This window comes from Falco naumanni, chromosome 4 (assembly GCF_017639655.2).
Source record: "Falco naumanni isolate bFalNau1 chromosome 4, bFalNau1.pat, whole genome shotgun sequence".
In the NCBI taxonomy this organism is placed as follows: Eukaryota; Metazoa; Chordata; class Aves; order Falconiformes; family Falconidae; genus Falco; species Falco naumanni.
Window position 1 is genome coordinate 93758177 of NC_054057.1, and position 25174 is coordinate 93783350.

General features: G+C 43.6%; 1 protein-coding gene and 1 long non-coding RNA gene across 8 annotated transcripts; both read left to right on the top strand.

Annotated features, from left to right (window-relative positions):
• The first annotated feature begins 321 nt into the window (after window positions 1-321).
• On the top strand, window positions 322-20907 carry EIF4E3 (eukaryotic translation initiation factor 4E family member 3). 7 transcript variants are annotated; one of them, XM_040592129.1, is made up of 9 exons: window positions 326-456; window positions 1177-1233; window positions 9237-9309; window positions 11617-11763; window positions 11847-11941; window positions 13888-13948; window positions 17199-17265; window positions 19490-19645; window positions 20155-20907. In XM_040592129.1, the coding sequence occupies exons 1-9, from the start codon at window positions 368-370 to the stop codon at window positions 20184-20186; spliced, it is 777 nt and encodes a 258-aa protein (XP_040448063.1). In that variant the 5' UTR covers window positions 326-367; the 3' UTR covers window positions 20187-20907. The 7 variants fall into 7 exon arrangements, with proteins under 7 accessions (XP_040448065.1, XP_040448067.1, XP_040448063.1 ...); XM_040592131.1 differs by lacking the exon at window positions 11617-11763 and having other exon boundaries at window positions 322-456; XM_040592132.1 differs by lacking the exon at window positions 11617-11763 and having other exon boundaries at window positions 9237-9303.
• LOC121087290 lies at window positions 13959-16109 on the top strand. The gene is made up of 2 exons (XR_005827564.1): window positions 13959-15597; window positions 15759-16109. It is a non-coding gene; the product is annotated as an uncharacterized LOC121087290 (long non-coding RNA).
• Window positions 20908-25174: the final 4267 nt, after the last annotated feature.

Consider the following 25174-nt stretch of genomic DNA (forward strand, 5'->3'; position numbering starts at 1 on the left):
CGCTGGGCGGTTTAGGTGGGATATCGGGAAAAATCCCTTCGCGGAAAGGGTGGCCAAGGCCTGGCCCAGGCTGCCCGGGCAGGTGGGGGGGTCACCGTCCCTGGGGGTGTTTAATGGCCGCGCAGACGCGGTGCTCAGGGACATGGGTCAGCGGTGGGCTGGGCAGTGCTGGGATTGACGGACGGTTGGACTCGATGATCTCAAAGGTCTTTCCCAACCTAAACGCTTCCACGATCTGTCCCTTCCCCTGCCCGCGGCTGCCCCTCCCCTTGCCCGAGCCCCGCGTCCCTCCCCTCGCCCGGCGCCCCCTCCTCCCCCCTCCCGCGTCCCTTGTCCCCTCCCCGCGCAGGCCGGCCGGGGCAGGGAGATGGCGCTCAGCCCCCCCGGGCGGGGCGGGCAGGCGACCGAGCCCCCGCGGCTGCCGCTCCACTCGCCCTGGACCTTCTGGCTGGACAAGTGAGTGGGGCCGGGGCTGGCGGGGGGCTTGAAGCCTGCGTGTGTGTGGGAACTCCCAAAGCCCGGCGGGGGGCAGCATCCCCGACCCGGGGCGGCCTCGCTGGCCGTGGGGCGGGGGCCCGGCAGGGGCAGCCCCGGGCGCGCACGGCGCCGTCCCGGCCCGTCGGGGCGGGCGGCGGCGGTTCGGGGCTCGAACGGGTGTCGGCAGCGCTTTCCGTTTTGCGGTGCGACGGGCACACACGGATTCCGGCGACGTCGGCGGTGTTTTGAGCTCTAAATTTAGCCGTGACGCTGGCGAGCCCCAGGAATAGAAGGCTGAAGGTCAGGCGCTGCGGTGGTGGGCACGGTGGAGCTGGCCCTCGCCCCTCAGCCCACTGGGTGGCCGCGGCGTGGCCAGTTCAGAACGCTTTAGTAGCCAGGTTGGACTCCTGTAGCTGATCGGCTCTTCAAACCTGGAGTGATCTGTTTTGAAGGATGAGCTGAAACAGCTTGGTGCGCTGGGGGCTGTGGTCCCCAGGGTGCTGCAAGGGGAGCTCCCCCCTGGTACGTGCGGCAGGGCACAGGGGGAAAGTGCCAGTGCCAAAACTGAAACGGGGAGCTTAAAACCAGAATTTGCTATTGTTTTTCTAATGCGTTTTTTTTCTGGCATTTTGGTTTGAATCTCTGCATCTCCTTTCTCTCAGTTTTCTAATTGTTATTTCTCCCCTCGCCCAACTCCAGAAGAAAGTTCTCTCCTGCATTGGCCCGTCTGTCCCTATGTGCTGCCCCACACCGTGGGTAACATTGTCTTCTCTCTCTCTCTCTCCCTCTCTCAGTAACTACTGAAAACGCACGAACATGCTTGGGTTCTACCAATCAAATCTTATAAATAACCCCACAAATTATTTCTGATCAATCTTTTTGAACTCACGAGTTAGTTACGATCCCGTTTGGGATCTGAGTTGTGCTGTCTGTGTGTTTTCAAAAGGCAGCATTTGGGCTGCTCTTCAGGCAAGCCACCATCCGGATCTGTTTGTTTACACAAGCCATGTGGAGATAAGCATGTCCATCTTTTATAACCAACATCGGAAGTTAAATTCTATTTCAAGTCCCTGACTTGTGTCATGATTTTTTTTTTAGTAAGTCTTGGTTCCACCCTATTTTGGACTCTTAAAATTCAGTTCTGTTTATTTTTTTCTTCTTTCTGTTCACATATAAGTGCATTTAATTAGGTAGTATTATTGTTCCTTAACTTATAAAACCAAGAGTGTACATATATGAGAAAAAAAAAAGGAATCATATATACACAAAACTGTTTGCCAGCAGCAGTGATAGAATAACAGCAGGGAACAAGAATGCCACAAGCGAGATGTGTTGTGTACGCTGAGGTGAGTACGTTGGGTGTGCTGGCGGTGGGGGCTGCCTGGAGCTGCCCCCATGCCCGCTGCCGCCCCTGCCAGCCAGCTCCCAGCCAGGCCCAGTGCTCCCCAGGCCCAGCGGCTCTGGGATCACTGGTTTCCCCAGGGAAAGGCTCCAGCACGGCAGCAGTCAGAAGCCGCAGGGTGTGAGGGGCTGAGCCGGCCCTGGGGAGATGGTCTGTGCCCAGGGGGGCAGGGACAGAGTGGCTGGGGGGGAACCTGGCCCGCAGCGGGGGGCAGCCCGCCACATACATTTTAAAACCATTTAGGGCATTAAAAAACACACATGAGATGGAGCCACAGACTTCATTTACTATGGTGTGTGGAGGTGGATGTCTCCTTACAGAGTCCCACAGAAGTGGCTGTGACATTTGTTGGGACAACCATGCAGATTTGACAGAGGGATTGTTGCTGAGGGTTCCGTAGGGTGGACTTCCCATAAGAGATAACTGTGGGTGCTTTAACTCACTTTAGTAACGCCACTGTGGGGCAGTGATGTTTCCTCATGAGATGGCATTGTTTTTTGTCTGGTGGTATGTTTTACCCTGTACTTGCCCTGAAAACCAAGAAGAGATGATTAAGGATAAATAGACTTTGATATCTTTTTCTATTAAATTGCTGGGAGAGACACATCCATGAAATATGGAGATGTTAAAATATATCTTTGTTAAGTCACATGGTTAAAATAAATACCCATCAGCTAAGGAGTACTTTCTGTAACAACTGGTGATACACTACCGAGTGATTCCCTTGGGGTTCATGACCTTGCTTTTATCTCCTGCTTCAGGAGTAAATGCCTTTGTTTAATCTACCTCAGCACTTGTTTCTGTGAATGCCTCCGCACAGGCTTAGCATCTGGAGGCTGGGATCCTGTGACCAGGTTCTGGTTCGTGGCCATTATCTTCCACGTGTCACAGGGCATCTGCCTTTCCCATAACTACTAAGCCTTTCTTGGTATGTGTTTCTGAAATAGTGACAGTCTGATATCGCTCTCTTTTATCTTACCGTGTAGATGCATTAGGAAAGTGAGCATGATGAAAGTGTTTGGGAGAATATTGTTCACCAGTCTGACAAATAAGATCCCACCTATGATCTTCAAATGCTTGCAGGTCAGCAGTTTCATAGAAGACAGAAAAGCTGTCAGGTGTTTTTCTCTTGAGAGAAATAGGATTTCCTTTTTAACTGTTAAAACATTTTAAGGTCATGTGCTAAAGGTTTTGAAACCCAGAGTTCAGATCTGCTGTTTCATTTGTCCATTCTGCACGTTTCCAAGTGCATACCTACACACCTCGCTCATAGCACTTTTGGCTGCAGTGATGTTAGAGGGTGTGGGGAATTTCAGCAAGTCTTGGAGATGCATTTGGTGCCACCTTGAAGCTGATTCATGCTGGTGGCTCTTCATAATCATGTTTATCTTGGCGAGGATCTGGTTTGGTGCAGGGTCCTGCTTATAGTGGCCTCTGGCTTTGCAATGCAAGATTACCTTTCTAGTTTTGCTACACTGTGTAGTCTTTAAATTTTTTTACAACAAAGGGTCAATATGCATCACTGACTATAACAAATTAAAACCAAGGATTACAAATCTGGTCACTATGTTCGTGCTGTCTGGCACCTTCAACATGGGGATTGCACAAAAGGAGAAGTGAAATGACCATCTAAGGTTGGGATGTCCTAGATGACTAGCTGTGATAGGCACTTGAAATCCCCTTTGTGGGATTTGGGGTTGTGGATCTGGGTGCAATCTTTATGTAAATACTAATCTGTGAAGCTGATGATGCTTTTTGATGTGCATGTGGACACGATGCAAATATCCTACTTTGTGAACTTTGCAAATCATGACATTAGCGAGGGAATTGTATGCCATCTTATGTTTAAGGCTGCACCAGGTAAGCCTTTCCTACCAAAATAACAAAGGGAACGTACTAGTACTAGTAGCTGCCTGATTTTTCAGCTCATGACAAGAAACGGGAGTTCTTGTCAGCATAACAGTTTTTAGCCCAACGTGTGTGTGTGCGCACAGGATAATGAAGATGATGTGCATCGCTGCAAAAAGCCGCTTTGTGAAGATCTGACTGCATTGGAGCTGCCAGCATTGCTGACAGACCGCTTGCAGTCAGCGGCAAGGAATGTACCAGTGCCCTTCTATACAAATCAGCACTGTCAGAAATTGAGCACACAACACACAAAGCCTAGTACCGAAGTCTTGTTTCTAGATAAACCTCGACAAAGGTGTGCTCGCTTCCATGGGAGCGTGCAGCCGGGCAGATCGCACTGCAGCACCATGGCCTGCCTGCCTTGCCTTCTTGCCTGACTTCTAACAGTGCTTTTTTGGTAATTTTCTTTCTATTGCAAGAGTAGTTTAAATCCTCTGTATCTTTGTGAGGGTAAGAATATGCTTATGAACATTGTCGAGTATAATGCGATGTTATTAGCCTGCTTCAGGAAAGTGAAAATATTCTTACATAAACAAATTATCCTTATGTGCTGTTTTTTCTCTCTGCATGTTATACTGATGAGTTCTGTGTTTATACAGTTTTGTTTGGAAAGTTTAGTAGATAAATTCTGATAACGGAACCATTTTTATAATAATTCTGAATCTTCATAACTGAACACATCAGATATTTGAAGCTAAACTTAATATATTTCCTTTTTTCCCTATAGCAAAATCTTATTTATCTAGGATCATCTGTTTCATCTATTAAAGCTTATGAGTAGGTGGCTTACAGTGAAAAATGATGGTTAATATTATAAGAACGTTCAGCCCCATAAATGCATTTTGACAGGCTTTGATGGCTTGAAATCAGTCTTTGTATTCAGAATGGATTACCAGATTTATTTAGTTGCCACAGCATGTTTTTGAGTTTATGATTTGTAAGAGTAAATATTTTGCTTATTTATACCAAAACCAGTTGTGGCTAAGTACTTACAGGGGTATTCTCAAAAGTGCTTGGCAGCTTTTAAAGCTCCTGCTAAAGCGGTGATGAGATCCCCCCCTGGGAAACAAAGGCTAGTGTGAGCACACATGAAAAAACTTCTGTCCTTAATTCTTTGCAGGGGAACAGAAGAGCTACAGTTCTGCATCAGACATTAACATAAGCACAGCCACCTGGAGGTTTATTCATGGATGAAACAATGGAATTTATCTTTGCATCCTTTGTTCTTTATTTGCGCTGGAATAATGAAGGAGTAGTGAAGCAAGCTGGCATTAGGATTCAGCTTGTGTAGGTTATTCCTGTTTCAACCTTCCACTTGTAACTGCCACCCGTGAGATGCTGTATGGTGGGTCTGGCCTGACGAGCCAACTCGATTATTCCTGATATTGCACTATAACTTCTGCCATAAAGATTCCGAAGATGCGGAAAAGTGACATCACAGGGCACAGACCAGGCAGTCCAGAACTGTTGAGTATTTTATATGCAGGCTGTCCATGGGGGACCCACGGGGGACCCGAAGGGCTGTGGGTGCCTGGCTGGTGCCGTCATGTGTGTCCCCTCCTGTCAGTGCGCTCGTGGGGATTTCCAGGGGCTGTTGCGTTACTTGGAAATGAATTGTTCACCATAGCAATAACTGACAGTCTAGTATGGCATATCAGTTTAATTTTATTGTTGATGGCAGTAAAATTATTCAAAGGGGGGGAATCCTGTGATGGCTTCATTTCAAGGGTCAGTATTTGCAGTGTTCTTGTTTTGTAAGTATTGAGGTTTTTAGCAAAGTACACAACCACCTCACTACTCCTAGCTTATAGTGTAAGTGTTTGCTGGAAGAGTTACAGAACTAGGAATTTCTACAGATCCCTTCACTTGGAAGTAATTTGCCATTTGTATGATCTTAATTTAAAATTACTCAGTGTACTCGGTTAAACAAACAAACAAAAACACAAACCACCACAGTTTCATGGGTTTCAAGGCACAAAGCCCCCTCAGGTGTCATCGGTGCTGATTTGCTGAGTTTATGGGTGGCTATGACAGAAACATTGTGGTTCAGATTTGTCAGCAGTCTGTGATTTTGCAGGAAATTCTGGGATTTTTCCTTCTGTCTGTCTGGCTGCGATTAAAATACTGTCTCTGCCTTATAGTCATCCATTAAACCAAATTTGTGCAGGTATAATTTCTGCAGCAAATGATCCTGAACTTTTAAATTGATGCGTGTAATCATTTTCTCATTTGCAGTCTTTTCAATAGTTGTTTGTTTGGTTTTTTTTTTAATAAAAAAAAAGTTTGGGGGTTCATGCACATACCCATAAATCACTGACACTTTGCAGAGCTGGGTGAAATGCTGAAATAATTAATGCGGTGTAATCTTGTGGGCATGGGGCACTTGCCAGGCAGGGTGTTAGAAAGAAATGGTCACTCAACTTTTAAAACAGATAATTTGCTGTTCGGTTGGTGTTTTCTGCTAGCTGATCACATACTTTCTCTGGAAAATATTATTTACAACTATCAAAATGAATAATTTTATAACCTCAAAGTGAGATATTCTGTCTGTCTCAGCTGCTCTTTTAAATGGCATTGAATTTTCTAAATGGCTACTGTGATGGTCTAGATAACTTTTGAAGGCTGTCATTAGAGAACAGATTTTAATCTCGTATTAAAGTAGACCATATTATTGAAACATCTCAGTGGCAGTATTGGTGCGAGTCCAGAGAGTGTGATACTGTACGTTGTACAACAAAGTTAACCCGTATGCGTTGGTGACGGCTAGGTTAGCGAACCAGCAGAGGTAGCGCCTAAGAAAAGGGATTTCTTGGGCAGTGGTGTGAGACAATAAGAGGCAAAGTTGCCTCAGATTTTGCTTGTTTGTGCTGTTACACACAAAACACAGTGTTAGCAGAGAGGCGCTACTTCTGTCAGCAACAAGGGAAAACCAAGGGGTGGTTTCTTGCAAAATCTCTACTGACAAACACTTATATCACCTGGTAAGATTTAAAGTCTGCTTTTAACTGCCTACTTTTTTTTTTGTGGATTCAGAATCCATCTGTCTGACTCTGTTAAATACTGTGATTTTTTTTTTTTTCCTTGATGCTGAGTGTAAAGTGCAAGGGAAAAGCAAAACAAAACAAAATTTAAAAAAACCCAAAACAACAAAACAAAACCCACCCCAAAAACTGTACTATGATGATTCCTTTTGAGCACGTTGGTGGAAGTTTTGCCTTTTGTTATTTTCAGGTTATCAGTTTTCTCCATGGGAGTTTTCATAGTTCATGAGCCACAGACTAAAACCTCTGCCATAATGATTTCTTGGGGTTTTTTTGTTTGTTTGTTTTTATAACCTCTAGTTAAAGTGACTTTCTGATGAGATTTGGACATGTAACACTGTTTTCTCATCAGTTTCACTGTTGCGATGTACTCCTGTTAACAGACAAATAGTAAAGCAGATGTTAGCATGTTCAATACTGAAAAAGTTGGGAGGGATTTCTCTGCTGGGTTTTTATATGTATTTTTAAAGTAACTTATTTTGATAGGAGCCTTCCAAAAGCCTTGGGGCTGTTATTATAGTTTTGAAGTTGTGATGTTGTTTCGGTATTTTTGCATACTAAATTTCTTCCTTTACATTAATATCTAGGTTTTGCCCCAGAGCCTAAATGGTATCTGTAACAACTGAGCGTAACTTTATTTTTTTTTCCTGGACACGTTTCATGCTGATCAGAGGTATCAGGGCAAACAGCCGCACTGGTGGGAGGGTTACTGAGGGCCGGTTTGCTCTTACCCTTTCTTTAGCAGGTATCTGAGCAACAGCTGTGTTTTCTTGTGGTTCCTTAAATCCGTTCTGTCGCTTCTGTTTGCAGATCTAGTCATCTTACACATTTCCTCTTCTGAGATGCAATGGGAGGTTGCTTTGTCTGTTGATCTTGATTTGTCTGTAGAAATCCTATTTCAGCTTCTAGGGGTGTGTGTGTGGAAATTAGGTTTCCAGTTCTAACAAAATGAATGTGCCTTAGCAATTCTGACCTCTTTTCCCCCCAGACTGTGCCTGTGGGGGTGTGCTGGGAATTGTCCGACGGGTGTACGATGTGCTGGTAGTATGGTGACAGGAGCCAGTGGTGTCAAGGGTGTGGATGCACCGTCCTGCGTCTCATGCACTGAAGAGTCATGATGAAGGTTATAAATAGAATCATAAATCATTTAGGTTGGAAAAGACGTTTAAGATGATGGGGTGCAGTTAGTGCTGTGTGTGCCTAAAGGGGACAGCTCCGGGTGGGAATTGGGAATAGTCAGTGTGAGGGCGAGCTAGAAAGCCGACCTGTGCCAGGCGTACATCAGTGCATCCCTACAGTCTGGAACGAAACCAAGCCAAGGACTTTGGGAAGCGCTGCTGGCAGGCATGGCTGGAAGAAATACACGCTGCTGGTGGTGGATGAGCTGCCTGGTCTTGAAGGTTTCCTGCATGCGTTGGGTGATATCACTGCATGGTCAGGGTTGGAAGGGACCTCTGGAGACCACCCAGCCCAACCCCCTGCTACAGCAAGCTCTCTTGGAGAAGTCTGCGGAGTCACATCCAGGCGGGTTTGAGTGTCTTCAGAGAAGGAGACCCCACAGCCTCTCTGGGCAGCCTGCTCCAGTGCTGGTCACCCTCAAGGTCAAGCTCTTCCCCATATTCAGGTGGAACATCTCGTGTTGCAGCTTGTGCCTGTTGCCCCTTGTCCTGTTGCTGCACACCGCTGAAAAGAGCCTGGCCTCGTCCAGCCGACACTTGCCCTTAAGATGTTTGTATGCACCGGTAGGATCCCCTGTCAGCCTTCTCCTCCCTCCCCCGGCCGGCCGCTGGGCCCGGCTCCCCCACCAGCCCGCCCCGCCGCTCGGGGATGCCGGGGGACCGCGGCTGGGGGGCGGGGCTGCTGCGGGGGGGGCGGAGCTGCTCCGCCCCCGCCCCGCCGGGCTGTGCGCCGCCGCCACCTAGCGGCCGCGGCGAGGCACGGCGCCTGCCCGGGGCCTCGGCGCTGCTCCGCGGCCGCCGCCGGTGAGGTGGTTGTTACCGTGCGGGGCACCGAGCGCCGCAACCCGCCCCCGGCGGCTCTGTCCCGCACGAAATGCAGTTACAAGGACGGTCGGGGTAGGGGCCCGCCGTCCCGTACAGGCAGCCCTTCCACCGGCCGAAGATGTGTGTGTGGGGGCACTGGTTTGAACCGTCTGGGTTTAAAAGCCCTAATCCAGCTGCTGAACCAAAATATTTTCAAAAATACTGGGTGAATCTTATTCAAAAGTATAGAAGCACTTAAAATCCTGCCTTTAAATGATTGGCGATAATTGGAATTAGGGTTTATTACGCAGCTTTGACACATGAATATTTCACATCCACGCTGGTGTGATTTGCTTTCCCCATCCATCTCCCTTCTCCTCCCTTGATAACAGAAATATTTTTATCAGCCTCGACTTTGTTTTCAAGGTCGCTCCCTGGGACGACGGCGGCTGAGTATGCATCACATTTGAAGAAGATTTACACGGCACGCACGGTACAGGTGAGGGGCCGCACTGGCCGGGGCTACTGTGTGCCATGCTCTCACTGTGTGCCATGCTCTCACTGTGTGCCATGCTCTCACTGTGTGCCATGCTCTCACTGTGCGCCATGCTCTCACCGCGCACCTTGCCTTTTGGCTTGGCTTACACAGACGAGCCACACTGGTGGCTTTGCTCACCTGTGGGACAGAACTGAGTGGTACTGGTTGTGTGTAGGGTGACTCAGTCATTGCCTGCATTTCATGTGGCTTTCCACACCAGGAAAAGAGGAAGCTCATTGATCAGGCAAGCCCCCTCTTCTTAAACTTTCCAGAGTTTCCAACTGTACCTCCATTGGATTGTTACATTTGATGCATTTTAAATATTTTTCCTGCCTTTTCTCCTTTATTTATTTATTTTTTAAATACAGGAAATTATTACACGAAGACTCAAAATTACAGCTTGTGGTTTTTTTCTTCTTTTACCCCTTGAGCATGAATTTAAAGAAAAAGCGATTCTAGCAAACTGACGAATTAAAGCACTTTTAAATCATGCTGTACAGCAATGAGAAATTCTGCATATCTGTGTCATCTGTGCCTAGCAGTGGGCTTCTCTTGCAAGTAAAATTGCATTCACGGTTAGCATGAAGTGTAATGAATGGGTATTTGTCTCACCTTAATGCTAGGCTGACTCTAGTTCACTAAATCTCTGAAATTCTAAGATGATGCCCAAACCTTCCCTTTGAAGGAGCCCAGCCGTAGTGATCTACCAGAGTTTTAAGTAAGGCTTTCTCATTAATGTCTGCACAACCTGTACATTGCATGAGATGTTTCTTCCCAGCTAATTGGCCTAAGAAATGAATTGGCTTTTGGAGTTTTCTGGGGATGAAGTAATCAGTGGAAATTCTTTGGCATAAAGCGTGGAAGTGTCCTGCAGATCTTTGGGAGAGGTTCCCTCTCACCTCTCCGTGTCAGCAGAATGTCCCTGTGGGTCATGCAATGAAGTGACACTCCGAAGTTCAAGCTGATGGCAGAAGTGGGCTTGTTTCAAAATGGGTTGCCGTGGTTCCTGCTGAAAACAGGACAGCTTAAGGCCACGGGCTGTTGTACACGGTATCTGGTGTTCTCAGTTTTCCCACTCTGAATCTGGCCTTCAGATGATTAGGTTTTAATGGCTGAAATTGGTTTTCTTCTCATCAGGTTGGGGTTTAAAATACACAGGATCTCCCTCAGGTCTCCTGGGAAGCCTCGTGGTCTGGATGAGGCTCTCAGAAGCTGGCAGCGTGGCTCGTGATGCCTTTTGCTGTGCTGTCATATGTAGGTAACATCTTCCTCGAGGAAGCAGAACCAAAATCTTCATTGACTTCACTGCTGTCCTTCATGGGCAGCAGCCAGTCATTGAGGGATGCTGGCATGCACCACGTGAAAAAAACCAAACCAAAACCTTCCCAACTGGCTTCCTGGTTCAGGACACAAGAGCTCTCAAATATTTCCGCAGCCACCTGCCAGCGCAGCGCTGCTTCTTCCACTTCCGTCAGCAGCTTTGGGGTTTGGGTACACAGGTAACGTTTATACCTGGTTTTTATATTTTTAATAGTCTTCCATCTCTTCTTAATGGCTTGGAGGTAGAATTGCCAAGGGCCACAAAAATTTGTCACATAATGTTGCACTCTTTTGTTTTTAAATTTATGCTGATGATTAAGTATCAGATAATGAGTTGTGCTAATGCTTAATATTGCATCACTGCATATTGATGCAACTTAAGTCTTTAAAAACCCTTTAATATTCCCGATTGTTGGATAAAGAAGAAAGGGGCCAGGGATCTTTTCACTTGTCCCTCCCTGTTGCTCACCACTGCTTTTTGGTGCCTTTTATCCACCCCAAACATGCGTGACAGCTTCTGCTTTTATTGGCTGAAATGCTGGGAAGTAATCCGACGGTTCCTGGTAACTTGGATCTTCTAATTTCTCCCCCATTCCGGTATTAACTTGTGCCTCTCTTGTTCTTTGCATCTGGGTGAAACTTTTCACAGTGATCTAGACACACTAGTTGGATTGCTAGTTAGGCATTTTGTTTAACAGAATTACTGTTTGTAGCAGTTTTTTTACTCAGAATAATCATAGAAGTTTAGACTAGTCTTAAGCAAGATGGCTAATGGATATAAGTGTATATATTTTAATTTGCTAAGAAAGTTTTCTGTATTGTTTTTTCTGACATACATAGTGTAACTCTGATTTTGATGATTTTTTTTCTCTCTATTCCTAAGGACTTTAATTCTAAAATAATCCACAGTTCAAGTGCTTCCTTTCTTTCTACCTTCACCTTATGCAGAACTGGCAACGGAAAAACAACCCCAGGAACAAAACAGTAGAAGTGAAATTGCAGCAAGCTCTTTCCAGAGCATTTTATTATAACGTGGAAGGTGCCAGTTCTCTAGGAGCAAGATACGTAATTGTTCTAGAAAAAATGACCAAGGAGGTAAATCTGCATGAAAATTACTCTCTTGCCTTAATGCAATTAGGTGTTGTGTGGTTTGTTTTTTTTTTTTCTTTCTTTTTAAGGATTTCTGGAGTGTCTACAACAACATTCCTCCTGTGACAAATTTGCCTCTGAGATGTAGTTACCATTTAATGCGGGGAGAAAGACGGCCGCTTTGGTATGTTATCATTAGACTTTTTTCTGGGAATGGGCAGTGGAAGAAGAAAGGAGGTGTGCGTGGGACAGGAGTGTCTTGTTTCTGTTGCCTGTGAATGCCTCAGCTTGAGAGACCTGTGAAAGAAATATCCCAAGGATCATAGGAGTGACAAAATACAGACTGCACTTTAATTGTCCACCTCTGAATGTAAATGTAAGAAAGAAATTAAATTACAAAAAAGGTTAAGAAATCAAAATATGACTCTGAATTTTGAGTACACAGGATATGTGACTTCTATTTGAATTATTTTTAACTTGCAATTTTTTTTCTTTCTGCTGAAGCTAGTATAGTAATGGTGCAAATGACTGGCGATCCTTATCCTCACCTGTGCAGCAGTATTCTTCGTACACATGTAGATGCACATACACCTTGGATTAAAAGGAATTTTAGACATTACGAAGTGACTCATTGCAGCAAATTCCTACTTGATTGTAGGATAGTAATGGAATAAAGCATTGATATAATTGATGTTTTCCTTTCAGAAACTGAGTTTTGCATACCTTCTTCCTGGTGCAGCCCTGCCACATCCCAATAGGAGATCCCAGGCACTTTCTGAGGAGTTTTGATGTTTTTGGCATCGTTTGCATAGATTGTGATTGGATTAGAGTTTTTGAACTTGATCGTAGTGTGTCTGACTGGGCGGCGACTTAGTACAGGAGGCTTCTGTCCTGATCTAGTGAAGAAGTAAATAATTCTCTGAAGTGAAATGCATCTGAAGGTCTACATTACTTTTCCAAAAATACTGTGACTAGTCAGGATAGTTAAACGGGATTTGAAAGATGCTGGGGGGTGTGTGTATAAATCAACTGGGCTGTTGTGTGCAAGCCTTCATCTGTCTGCAAGGTTAAGCGAGAACACTTAGGGGATTTGTTTCTTTGTTTTTTCTGGTTTTGATTTGGTGAGTGACTATTCAAGGTGTGACATGCAAAGATCATTTCTGAAAATGATACATCAAAAGTCTTAAATAAAAGACTTTTTTTTTTTAATTTTAGGAAAGGGATTGCAAGAGATTGATCTCATCAGTAACCCCCTAATTTTTCAGTAATTACTGCCAAGGAGCTTTTCTCAGATTATAGTTATGGTATATTGGCTAATGCAGCATTAGTTTTTTAGGAAGAAAAACAAATTTTGACTTAAGAATTGAGGAGTGCAGTTTTTTGAAGATGCCATCCCAAAGCTTCCCCCTCCCTTCCCCAGTGTTTGTCTGGGTTGGTCCTGGGGAACACTTACAGGTTTCATACCGGGTTTAGATATTCCAGAGGTGTATTTTATGTTATTCCTTTAACTTTGCTTTTACAGAGTTCTAACAGGAAACTAGAAGGCCTAATTTAAAATCTTATAAAATAATTGTGACAGAATTAACTTCAGGTGCTCACAGGGTTGTACATTTTGCCTTTGTCTTTTCAAGGCAGCTTAATGATTATGTCTGCCTTGACCTTGGGCAGCTTCGGTCTTTTTTTTTTAATAAGGGCAATTAATTTCTAGCTAGTAACAAAACTGAAATGAAGTGTGCTCATGTTCTTTTGTTAAATTGGATAAACTTGAATGTAATAAGCCGCTTCTGTGAAAATATGCCAGTTTTTCCAAAATAAAAGGTTACCATAGTAAAACATAAAATTATTTTGTGGCTTGTTCCCATACAGTGTGCAGCCACTTCAAAGATGGGCTGTAGTCAGGGAAAATGTCTTTTCCAACACACAAAACTTGGGAAAGGGATTAGGTGTTGGGAGATACACTTCGTATGAACAATGGGAGAATTCTCTTTCATGTCAGAAGACCTAACTTGAGTCATGCTACCTGGAATTAGTAATTGCATTTCAGATGGGATTTTTCTGGGGAAATTAAACTGGAGTTATCTAGATGTGGTTTTGAATGTTTATGTTCACTGACCTATTTCCCATAACCAGGGAAGAGGAAAGCAATGCCAAAGGAGGCATATGGAAAATGAAGGTCCCTAAAGAAAGTACGGTATGTTATATTGACACTTTACTTAGACCTTGTTTAGTAATGGGGTTTCTTTAAGTTCCATCTGATAAGGCTGTTGTAAAGCTTTTTAGTTCTGACATCATGCAATACAACAATCAAACGCTGTATTAATGTCTCTAACCTTTTATTTTAAGACAATAAGCAAAAGTTTCTTTTACAATAATGCCATGTCCCTTGCTTTTGATAATATTTGTCAGTGTATTATCATGCAAACAAAAGCTGCAGCATTATATTCCACTTCCATTTGGACACACGGTATCTTACAATGCCCTTTGTTCTCAAGACTGCTTACAAGCACACAAAGAAAAACAGAAAAGTCTTTTCCTGATAACATTATGTGCTAAATTATGGCCAGAACCTCAGTAATGCTCTTCAAAGGTCCAGGCACAGAGTCCAGCCCAACTTGCAGAGTATCACTGAAATGCTCCTAACCCCTCTGTCAGACTCGGTAGGAGATTTCTCCTTGGCACGGCTTGTTCGCACCTGTGGGCAGTGCTGTGACTTCCTGCAGCCAAACTGGACCCAGGCGTCATTCCCACCGATGGTTAATCCCATCACATGGCTTGCTCCCACTGGAAAGGGGAAGATCTTCCTCGTTCTCTCCCGATTCCTCTTGCACTGGCTCTGCTGTTCATTGGATGGGTTAATGAGCCAGCTTAATGCACTCTGTCACAAAAAGTCTCTTTTCCAGTTTGTTCTTAATTTGAGTGTATGGCCAGGAGAGTGTTTTGATGGGCATAGGGGGTAAAGGTAAAAAGACAAGTAGGATCATGCCCTGTGGCAACAGTGAGTTGTCAGATCACCTCGCTTGCATCTTGTGAAACTGTAGTGCTGCTCAGTTCCCCACCTCCCCCCCTCCTATTTTTTTTTTTTTTTCAATTAAAAAAATGTGAAAGATAAAACCTGTTCAGGCATGCTGTTGTTCTAGCCCTGCTGAAATAATGGGGTTTCTCTTTGCGTCCCTAATCAAATGCATGTGAGTAACTTCTGTGAACTGTCACGGCAAGATTTGACCTCTTCACACGTGGTGTTTATGTGCGTAAGTGTGTTCTGGATCAGGCCTTTAAACAGGAAAAGTGAAGTGTCAGAAAGATGTGACAGCTTTGCAGAAGGCATTAAATGCTGAAAGATGGTACTTGAAATTTCAGCCAAAAGTTAATTGATTTTTGCCTGTGGGCTTTTTTCCCCCCCGTATGTGAATTGCAGCTTTCCTCCCCTGCAGTCCCCAGTGATCACAAAAGACTGAAATTTTCTTTCTCCTCTTATAATCAAGGTGTGAAGATTGTCTGAAGTGACAGGTGGTTTGGGGAGCTGCATTACTGGGCAGTGAATTTAGGGACCTCAGAGGCCATGTTTTTCAGAGGCTGAATGACGGCCCCTTCTTCAAATAAAGATATTTTTTGATCTCTCAGACTATGTACTGCATGTCGCAGGTCACTTCTGAAAGGTTTAATTGAAGGTGAACTTCAGTCAGCTTTTAGTGCCTCTGCAAATAGCCTGAATAATACGCTTCTGCCTGTTTCTCTTTTTTTGGCTTTGTTCTTTGTCACATGTGCACACAGCATCTCCTTGGCTAAGATGAACCATCTTGTACAGACCTAACTCAAGACGATATGCTATAGCAGCTCTTGGTGAGGGTGTGGGGTGAGGAAAAGGTAGTTTTTTCTAAAGATATCAGTCTTTCCAGTGGTAAGAAGAACAGACTGAGAAAATATTGACACTTAAATGTTGTATGTGTACAGTGACACTTCTGTATCCCAATTTTTAATATGAAAACTAATACTTTTTTTAGATGCTCGTAAGCAGTTGCAGGATCAGGCCTACTACTGGATGAAGTGCTTCCTACCCTTGAGCCTGTTAAGGCCAGTCACGGCAGCGACTGTGCCCGCTGCTGAGGTTGTGCGTGGTCAGTGCCATCGTTCCTCGCTGGGCTGTTCTACGGGCAGGCAAAAGGCACAGTGTCAGAGGCTGGCACGCTGACGTCCTCAGCCTGCCTTGGGAGACATCGCATCAGATGCTCCTGTAGCACAGCTTCATGTGATGCATTGGATTAGGTGATAATGAGTCACAGAGATCCTTTGTGTTCTAAAAGGTGGCTTAGGAGTGCTTGGAAACACCATTAAAGTGGTTTATTAGTTTGTCATCTTTGTGGCTGCTTGCTTTTTGTTTTAACCTGGTGCATTGCAGAGAGCTTTGGCTGGAACTTGGGGGGAAGTTCCTGGCCCAGGCTGCCCGGGCAGGTGGGGGGGTCACCGTCCCTGGGGGTGTTTAATGGCCGCGCAGACGCGGTGCTCAGGGACATGGGTCAGCGGTGGGCTGGGCAGTGCTGGGTTGACGGTTGGACTCGATGATCTTAAGGGTCTTTTGCAACCTAAACGTATCTGTGATTCCATGATTTGATTTGCTGGGTTTTTTTAATAGTACTAAAACTCAAGCTAACTTCATATAGCAGAAAAGACGTTCCTTGAAAGTAGCATACGAAGAAGTTATTATGGTGGGGTAAACAGCTACATATCTTGATGTATTCTTTAAAAAAATAAATAAAAATATTCTGTCCCTGTAAACCCACACTTTAGAGCATTAGGTTGGTCCAGATGCATTTGGAATTTTGTGTGGGCTGTGGCTTACATGATAACAAGTGTCAAAAGCAAGTAATGATGTCATTAGTCTAACAGATAAAGCAAAGTGGCAGATAGCTTTCCCCCCGTTTTAGTTCTCTAGTGAGCAAACTGAACTTGTTGAAAGATGGACTTATTTCATAGTCAAGACTAATCAGAGATGATGTTTAAATATAAAATCAATTTAATTTACTGGTAGGGTTTTCAGGTACTTTTCTTAGAGTGGCTGGTTATTCTTTTCTGTAGAAACAAGTGATCACAAGTGGATCTTACAGTCTTATGGGAAATTCTTGGGAGAAATCTACTTTCAGGCTTTGCATTAACTAATGCGTTCAGGTTGAGTTCTGCACACAGATATAGCAAAGGTAAACTTATGGTTGAATATTTAAAATATTTATTAAACAATTCTGTGTAACAGCATGTATTTTCAGGGTCTAAATTCTTGCTCCAACTGGATTAAGGAAATTACTTATGTAACAAAACACGTACTTACAGTAAACACCTTTTTGTCTAGATAACTTCGGAAAGAGAATGCACTCAAAACTGAGCCAGAAAACCTAACTTATTAAAAAATAATAATGCAAATGTAAATTTTTTTTTCTCCCCCTTCTTAGGCTGCAGTTTGGAAAGAGCTACTGTTAGCAACTATTGGAGAGCAGTTTACAGATTGTTGTGCAGCAGGTAACTTAAAAATGATTGAGGCTAGCATGACAAATTGAGTTTGAATACAGAACATGGAAACACTGCTAAAAAAGGGGTATAGGGCTGGAAATCACATTGATACGTGTTGTCATTAAGAGGAGGACAAGGTATTCTGACTGTCTTGACATAAGACTCAAGCTCAACAGCTTGGTTCCCTGGGAAGCCAGCAGGTTTTCTAGTTGTTATGATTAATATATATATTATATATATATATATATAAATGATTAATATTCATTCTCCAATGACAGGATTCTGGAACCCCAAGTGACATGTCTGTACCGATTGTTTGCAGTGTCACTGCTGGAAGCAGCTGCATGAGATAGATGCCCCTGTTAGCTGTCATGGTCCCCCCTGGTTCGGAGTTGCCAGGGGAAGCACTAGTGCAGAGCTGAGGCAGAGGGAGGCTGCATGGTTTGCCTGGGGTGACATTAAAAGACCCATGGCAGGGCCATAACACAAACCTGGCTCTCCTGAAGCCCAGGTTAGCAATAGCTTCGTTCTTGCCTAAAAATTCTGCTTAGGTCAAGGTAATCTTTAGTGTAATTGAATACATAAATATTCTTAAAATAACTTGCTGGTTTACTGGAAAACAGGCATTAATCATCCAGAAGCTCACGTGTGATTTTGGTCAGAGGTAATAATTTAACAAAGTTGCTTTCAGAATAAATATCTTCTCTAGGCTTGCAAGGTTGCATGTTTAATTTGGAAATGGACTCCTGGAAGGGACTGTGAACACTAGCTGGCTTAAGATAGGTCATCAAATGCTGCTGCTTAGTCATGGATAGCAAGTACGAGTCTGACTAATTCATTGAGGTTCCATTACAGAACTGTTTCTTGCTTCTGGGTGGAAGTGAGCAATGAATGTAGTGATCCACTGGCCTTCAGGGAAGGCGTTCTGGGAGCTGGTTACTAAGCAAACTTTTCAGTTCAAATGACACTTCTCCATCATTTCTTTTGACCATATTTACTTCTCTCCTATGCATGAGTATCTGGTTAACTGGCTGTTGCAGTGACAGTGAATATCCCGTTAGGAGTATTCCTTTGCTGCTCTATCATTCTGTAGAAAAGAATTGCATTTCTCGGGTTTGCTGAGCTGTTCAGCAAAAACCTTTCAAAGAGTTTCTCTTACACCTGGCTAATAAGGTGGAGCAGGCACATTGCAGTAGGCTGCTGCTGGTAGCATCGCCTTGGTGCCTTTATTTTTTCTGCAGAAATTTTCTTGAATGAGTTTCTTAAACAGTGGATTTCTTTCATAGCCCTCCTGACTTTCAGAACTGGAAGATACAGAATACAAGCCCCAAATCCTTAAGCTGTGAGAGACGTTTCTAATCGCTGTTTTTCAAAATCCTTAACACGCGTAACTGAGCTGGTGTCGAGAAGGGAGCATTCCTGCCCTTTATATACTGATAGGGTGGTCTTGGGGTCAGTTTAAGCAAATATGTGATATTCTGCTGCCTACAGGGGTAATTTTTCCCCTTGGCTGTGTGCTGCTGACACCGGCTGTGCATGCTCACTACTGGCCCTTCCCTTAGGATGCGCTGGAGGCAGCCACCGCTCCCAGATGCAGCATGGCCTTAGCCTGAGCTCCCACAAAGCTGCATCCTCAGAATTTCACACCAAAAAGGGCGGCTACAGCGAAGCACGGCGTTACCGACACAGGCAGCATCAGCCTGACTGGGGTTTTATTAATTTTTTTTTAATGCTTTTTTTTTTCCCTGTTGTTGCCTTGACAAAAGTTAAAGGAAAAAGAAAGCATAGTCTGGAAAAAGCTGGTGCCTGATCTCCGCCAGGTACTGTTCTTGGGGTTTTAGTTGTTTCACCCTCACCCCCAATTTTTGCTTATAGGCATTACTATAGGTAAATTATCTTTAGTAGTTTATATTGCTAACCTGAATTTCTGAAGGGAGTCTTGTGATTCCCTTCTACTCAAGTGTAAGTGTGCTAATAGCAAAGAAGAATAATCCTATGGCACTTTACTAAAACCATAATGAGGTAATATTTCCAATAGTTTCTACAAATACAGTGTTTGTTTCAGTTTGGTAACTATTTTGTCTGGTTTGAGCATTGGTATTCTCCTCACTGGAGATTGCTCTTTTTCTTCAGTTTGTTCAGCTTTTGGGCGCTGTTTTATAATACATAAGTATCAAATTAGACATGTCTCACTTTTAAAGTATTCCTTAATGATGCTCCCTCTTCTGTGCAGGTGATGAAGTAATAGGGGTTAGTGTCAGCATTCGTGACCGTGAAGATGTTGTGCAAGTCTGGAATGTGAATGCCTCTTTAGCAAGTGAAGCAAAAGTTTTAGAAAAGATACGTAAACTCCTGCCACACACATCTTTTAAAGCGGTCTTTTATAAATGTAAGTATTGTGTACTGTTATTTGGAGCAACAAGATGCTGGTGTGGTCTTGCCATGGAAACATCCTGCCTAATTCATCATTAACCATTTAGAAGCGTGACATCTCTCATGGCATTAAAGTTACGTCCTTTCAATGTAAAAGCCAGCTATCATTCAAATTATAAGATATTTTTAGTTTATTTGTAGAATATATTTTATTCTTGTTTCAGGTTTCATGTTTAATATGCCTGAAATGAGTAAAAGGAGAGACAAATCTCTTGATAACTCTCAAGACTACAAGCTGTTCAGTTTAAGTATTCATAGAGGAATCATTTGCAATCAGGATTTTAAAGGGTCTCTTATTTTAGGCTCTAGATAAATGTATTATTAGAATACTGTATTCCCAAAGTTGGCATGTTGTGTCTTCCTTGACTGCTTTATACGTTGTTGTCTTCTCTCTTTTTAATGTTTTCACCTCTTTGACTGAGCTTACATGTTCTTTTATTTTTTTTTTCCATCTGTCTTCCTTAGCGCACAGAGAGCATCATGCTTTTGAAGGCTGATGTGAAAAACATGAAGTGCACAGTCTGTGCCAAGCACGTGTGTCAGTGTTTGGTGTTTTGAGGTGGTCTGGATGAGAAGGATGGTGGAAGCTCTGCAGAAGCACCACACGCAGTTGGCCCTTTGAGTTTCTAGCATTTCAAACTGGGCTATTGCTACTGAAAATGAGGAAAAACAGTTGCTCTGACCGCTAAATGTGCAATTCATCGCTTCTAGTTTGGCTGGGTTTTTTAATTCTTCATAACTTCTTTAAAAAGATATTTTGGCTATTGTTTTTTCAATCAGATTATATTTGCTCCCATTTCATTAAGACAGCAGGCTTTCATTTCTTCTGTACTGTATTTAGTTAAATGCAAAGATGCACAAATATAAACAGTGTTAATCTTTAAATGTTTGTCTGTATTAATTATTTGAGGTGTTAGTTTGCTTTAATATACAACCAAAGATTGGTGTAGTTCCTTTTACCAGAAGAAGCTGCCAGGTAGAGATGAACGTACACTCCACTGAGCATTACTTCATTGTTAAGAGGTTTTTGTTTGGCAACTGTTCAAGTTGCACTGATTTCCACATCTTTATTATATTAAGAGGCAGCCATTAAAATCAAATTTTAAAATAAGAATTGCACATTTGAGGTTTTTTTTTTTACAACTTTATCTGTATTTATGAATTAAAACCACACAGTTAATGAGCATTATTAATTAAACAAATTTTATGAAATTCAAATGTCTTGCTTCTGTAATTGCTTTCTGAGATTAAATGTTACCAGTCCTGCTTTTTCAAACCTCTGTATTTCTCAGTAAAACTTATTCTTTTAGAAGCTGTTTTGTTCATAGATTAAAAATATTTTAAAATTTATTTTTCTGTTATTAAATCAGAAAAGAGGCCTGAAGTTTATTAGTAGCATGTATTCTTGTATCTATTCTGTTAATACTTGAGATATTTTGAAGTTGCAGTTAGATGGAGGTTTCAAAATAAAAAGCATAGAGACTATTACCAATTTAATTTTATGATGTGACACCTGCAGTGACATATGATGTGGCATTATATGCAGTGACAGTATATGAAATACCCTAGCTAGCCTTGCTTAGATTAATTTTTACCACTGTAACTTTCCAAGATACATCTAATGCTGCAAGGATTTCTTCTTATAGTATTACTCCTTTTTGTTATGTCTAAATTGCCTGAGATCTGTTTTGGGGTTTGGTTGGTTTTTGTTTTTGTGGTTTTTTTTTTTTAAATAATTCTATATTTAACTACAAATGGTGTTGAAATGGAGTAGTTTCTTTTGTAGGTACATCATCACCTATCAACTGCTATGTGGAGATATCCAGCTCCCTGGAGAAATATGGGAAGGTGGGAAGGTGCTTTCCCTGCCAGGTGAAATGAACGCGTTGCTGTGGCCCTGGCTTTGCTCTGCAGCGAGGGGTTCTCTGTTCCCAGGGGATGGGGGGAGGGACACCTCGGGACCCCAGCCCCCCGCAGTGCGAGCTGGTGTTTCCCAGTGCAGTGGGCATGGGCAGCCTCAAGGCTGGCGTGATAGAGTCCAAAAGGGACTCCGGAGAAGCAAGGAGTAGAAAACTATGAGGAAAAATGTTCTCCATGGCTTGATGGGCAAGATTTGTCACCTGAAATATTTTCCTGTCTTTGGAGGACATGTGAATGGAATACTAATGGGGAATTAATCGCCTGCCTCACCCCCTGCTTGCTTTTACTCTTGGAAACAAGCCAGAGCCTCTCACCTCTCCTCCAGGCTCATCCTGGGTGCAGACGTTGACTTCAGTAGAGTCGGATCTGCTGGCAGAAGTGACTGATCTGGTCGTGTCCCTGGAAGTTGCCAATTTAAGATACTACTTTATTCATCCGATGGAAGGAAATTATTTTTATGTGCTTCCCTTGCATGCCACTAATATTAAAGACCTCTCTGCTTGAACATCGGGTAGAGATTGATGGAGACTACCTCAGCCATGGGATAAGCACATTGACTACCAAAGCCCACATTATGAACTGTTGTCAATTTTTCGTTGTTCTAAATCCTTGGTCTATAAAATTAGGGATTTTTTTCCTGTATGGCTTAATTCTGATGATAACTGTTATTATTACTTAGCATCTGGGTTGATGGATATCTCCTGACCAAAATTCAGCATATCATATGCCACAATCCAAAAGCAGGCTTCAATCAAAAGGGGTAATGTAGGTTTACATGAACACAACAAATTGCATATTGGAATTTTGCAGCCATTAATTTAAAGACTTTGTAGAATTTTTTAATTGTCCTTTCATCCCTGTTGATCTCCACAACACAGATATATTTATACCAAATGATGTTGAACAGTCAATTTTTTAAATCTTTTAAATATTTACTATTTTCACCTGGAGATCTGTTTTATTAAACTTGATTAACTGAACCCCCCCTACTTCAAAATCACCTAAATTGTTTAAATGGATATCAAAGAAAAGCCTACAACTTCCTATCAAAATTAATGTCTGCTGGCATTTCAACATAAAATTAAAACATTTACTTTCCATGGTGATGGACAGCAAAGAACCTCCAGCTTGCCGCATGGGTTAGCGGTGACTTGGCAGTCCTGGGTTAATGGTTGGACATGATGATCTTAAAGGTCTTTTCCAACCTAAACAATTCTGTGATTAGCTGAATCCAAGAAACCTGCTTCTCTCATGGGGTGGCAATGAGCCCTGACTGGTACCTGCCCACACTGGGACTGCTCTTGGGCTTTTTCTGGTGTCTGCTGGTGTAGCAGGTCACACTAAAGCCTTTCATGTAGCTGGAGCACTGGTCTCCTTTACCCAGGCTGTTTTTATGAATTTTGTAGGAATTTTATATCCTCGATACACCTGTCCTGCCACCCAGGTCTGCTGGGCATGGAGTTCCTGTTGCATGGGGATTGCCCTCTGTCCTGGGAAGCAAGGTAAGACAAAAGGTTTGGAAAGGTTGGTTTTGGAAATGTCCATAACACCATGTGAAAGGTGCACCCAGCATCTTCCTGGGGCAAGCTTTCGTGCCATGTGGTGTTAAGCGGAGAATGGCAGTGAGCTGGCTGGAGGAGAGCTGCTGGCCTCTTACACGGGCGCAAGCACGGACTGTGCGTAGGGACGTGGCAGGTGTACCATTCCTGGGGGAAGAGGAGATGCTGGCCAGGCTGCGGCTGAAGCCACCGTGGTGAATGGAGCCAGGAGGGACCACTAAGGAAATGGTAAGGGGAATGAATAGCTTTTTATTTCTGAGTATTACAGTTGTGCTGGTTTGCACCTTCTCAGGGCTGAAGAGAGGTGCTGGCAACGGGTGGGGGCTGTGCTCTGATTGTTCCCCCCAACTTTGGGGGCATCTCTAATAGCCCTCCATGGCTCCCCAGGCTGCGACACAACTGTTGCTGGAAGGATTAGTTGGGAATTTCACTTAACAGGGATGAAGGGCTGTCTTTTGGGGCTGGCTAATTAACAGGATTCTACTCTGGTAATTAAATAGCAGTTTATTGAACACAACTTCGTTGATGAAATCTTTGGAAAACATAACAATTAGCAGGCAAAGAATGGCAGCTTTGCCTCAAAAGCCTATCTCCAGCCAGCTGCTGGTACGGTTTTAACCTCTCGTTCTCCAGCAAAGATGGTATTGACTCTCAATTTGCTTGGGTTTGCTGCTGTCATTGGACAGCTGGTTCTCGCTGCTGTTGCAGCAGCTGGGTCCTCTTGAGCCTTATCTCAGCTGCAGGGGCTGGGGATGTCCCACTTGTTGCTTTTCCAGAATGGTCTGTGATGCTGCCACCTTAAAAGCTTGCACTGGAGGACAGGAGTGTTTGCCACCCTGAGAATAAATCCTTTGCCCTCTTGCTGGGGCTGTCCCCCAGCGGTGCTTCCTCTGTGGGGAGGAGGGTTTCCACCATGGTTACTCCACGCACAGCAGCATCTCCCTCCCCACTGAGCTACATGTGTTGGAGAGACCACATGAGAAGCACGTGGGGTTTGTTCACCAGGCACTTGTGCCATTTGCATGCACTGAAATGAGCTGCAGCCCCATGTTAAGATTTCTGTCTGCTGGGCACTCTCACTTGGTACTGTTGTTGGGTTTTTTTTAACTGCCTTTGCAAATAGTCCTGGAAATGAGAGACATACCGGAATGAATTATTCTGGTCTATGACTTATTTGCACCATAGAGGTGCTTGTAGAGTTTTGTTTTGGAAAGTCACGTTGAAAAAAGAGCAGGGGGGGAAGAGGAGCAAGTAGAGGAGAAGGTGCTTTTACATCGTATGACATGCCTTAGCAATGCTGCTTGATTGCTGCAGAGGAGTGCATCACAGCATCTTTAATTTGAAGCCATTTCAGGCTATGGCATTTGCTTGGTCTTCTGTGTGCTTTTATTTTAGTGTTTCAGGTTCAGGACAGGTTGACACACTCTCCTCAGTAATAATTAACTAACTTAATACTTCAGAGTGAGGAACACAAAAGCTCTGCAGGTCAGAAGGGGCTCAGTCAGTGCTCTGCCTTTGCCAGTTGATGGCAGTACAAAAGAAATCACTTTATATATTCTTCCTATGGCAGGATTGACCAGAGGGGGTGAAGTTAAAGAGTGGTCTTAAAACACAAACATGTCTGTGACAGAGGGAAACTAGTGATCCTGAGCAGCTTGTATCAACCCTCTCATCTGCACCCACACACGGAAGGGAAGCACTTTCAACTGGAAACCATTCATGTCTTCATCAGGCTGCTTCTCCTTCTCTTGTAATGATTCTCTTAGGACAATGACGATGAGGAAATTAGATTAGACAAACAGTGGGAGATCCCACAGCTTGCTATAAAAGCCACCTCCGATCTTCACTACACTTTGACAGCTTTCAATTTCCTAATTTGACAAGTTAATGAAGACTGGATGATTTCTGAAGCTGTACGTACAGCGCCGCTGGGGAAGGGGGGGCTGTGCTCTGTGCTGGGACTACCCACCCCAGCACCTTCCTCCCACCCAGGCTGCAAAATCTGC

Bases quoted from the DNA above. Each gene is read 5' to 3' on its own strand.
- EIF4E3 (XM_040592129.1), top strand. From the start codon at position 368: ATGGCGCTCAGCCCCCCCGGGCGGGGCGGGCAGGCGACCGAGCCCCCG. The intron at 1,234-9,236 runs GTAACATTGTCT...TTTGTTTTCAAG, and splicing joins TGTGCTGCCCCACACCGTGG to GTCGCTCCCTGGGACGACGG. The intron at 11,764-11,846 runs GTAAATCTGCAT...TTTCTTTTTAAG, and splicing joins TAGAAAAAATGACCAAGGAG to GATTTCTGGAGTGTCTACAA.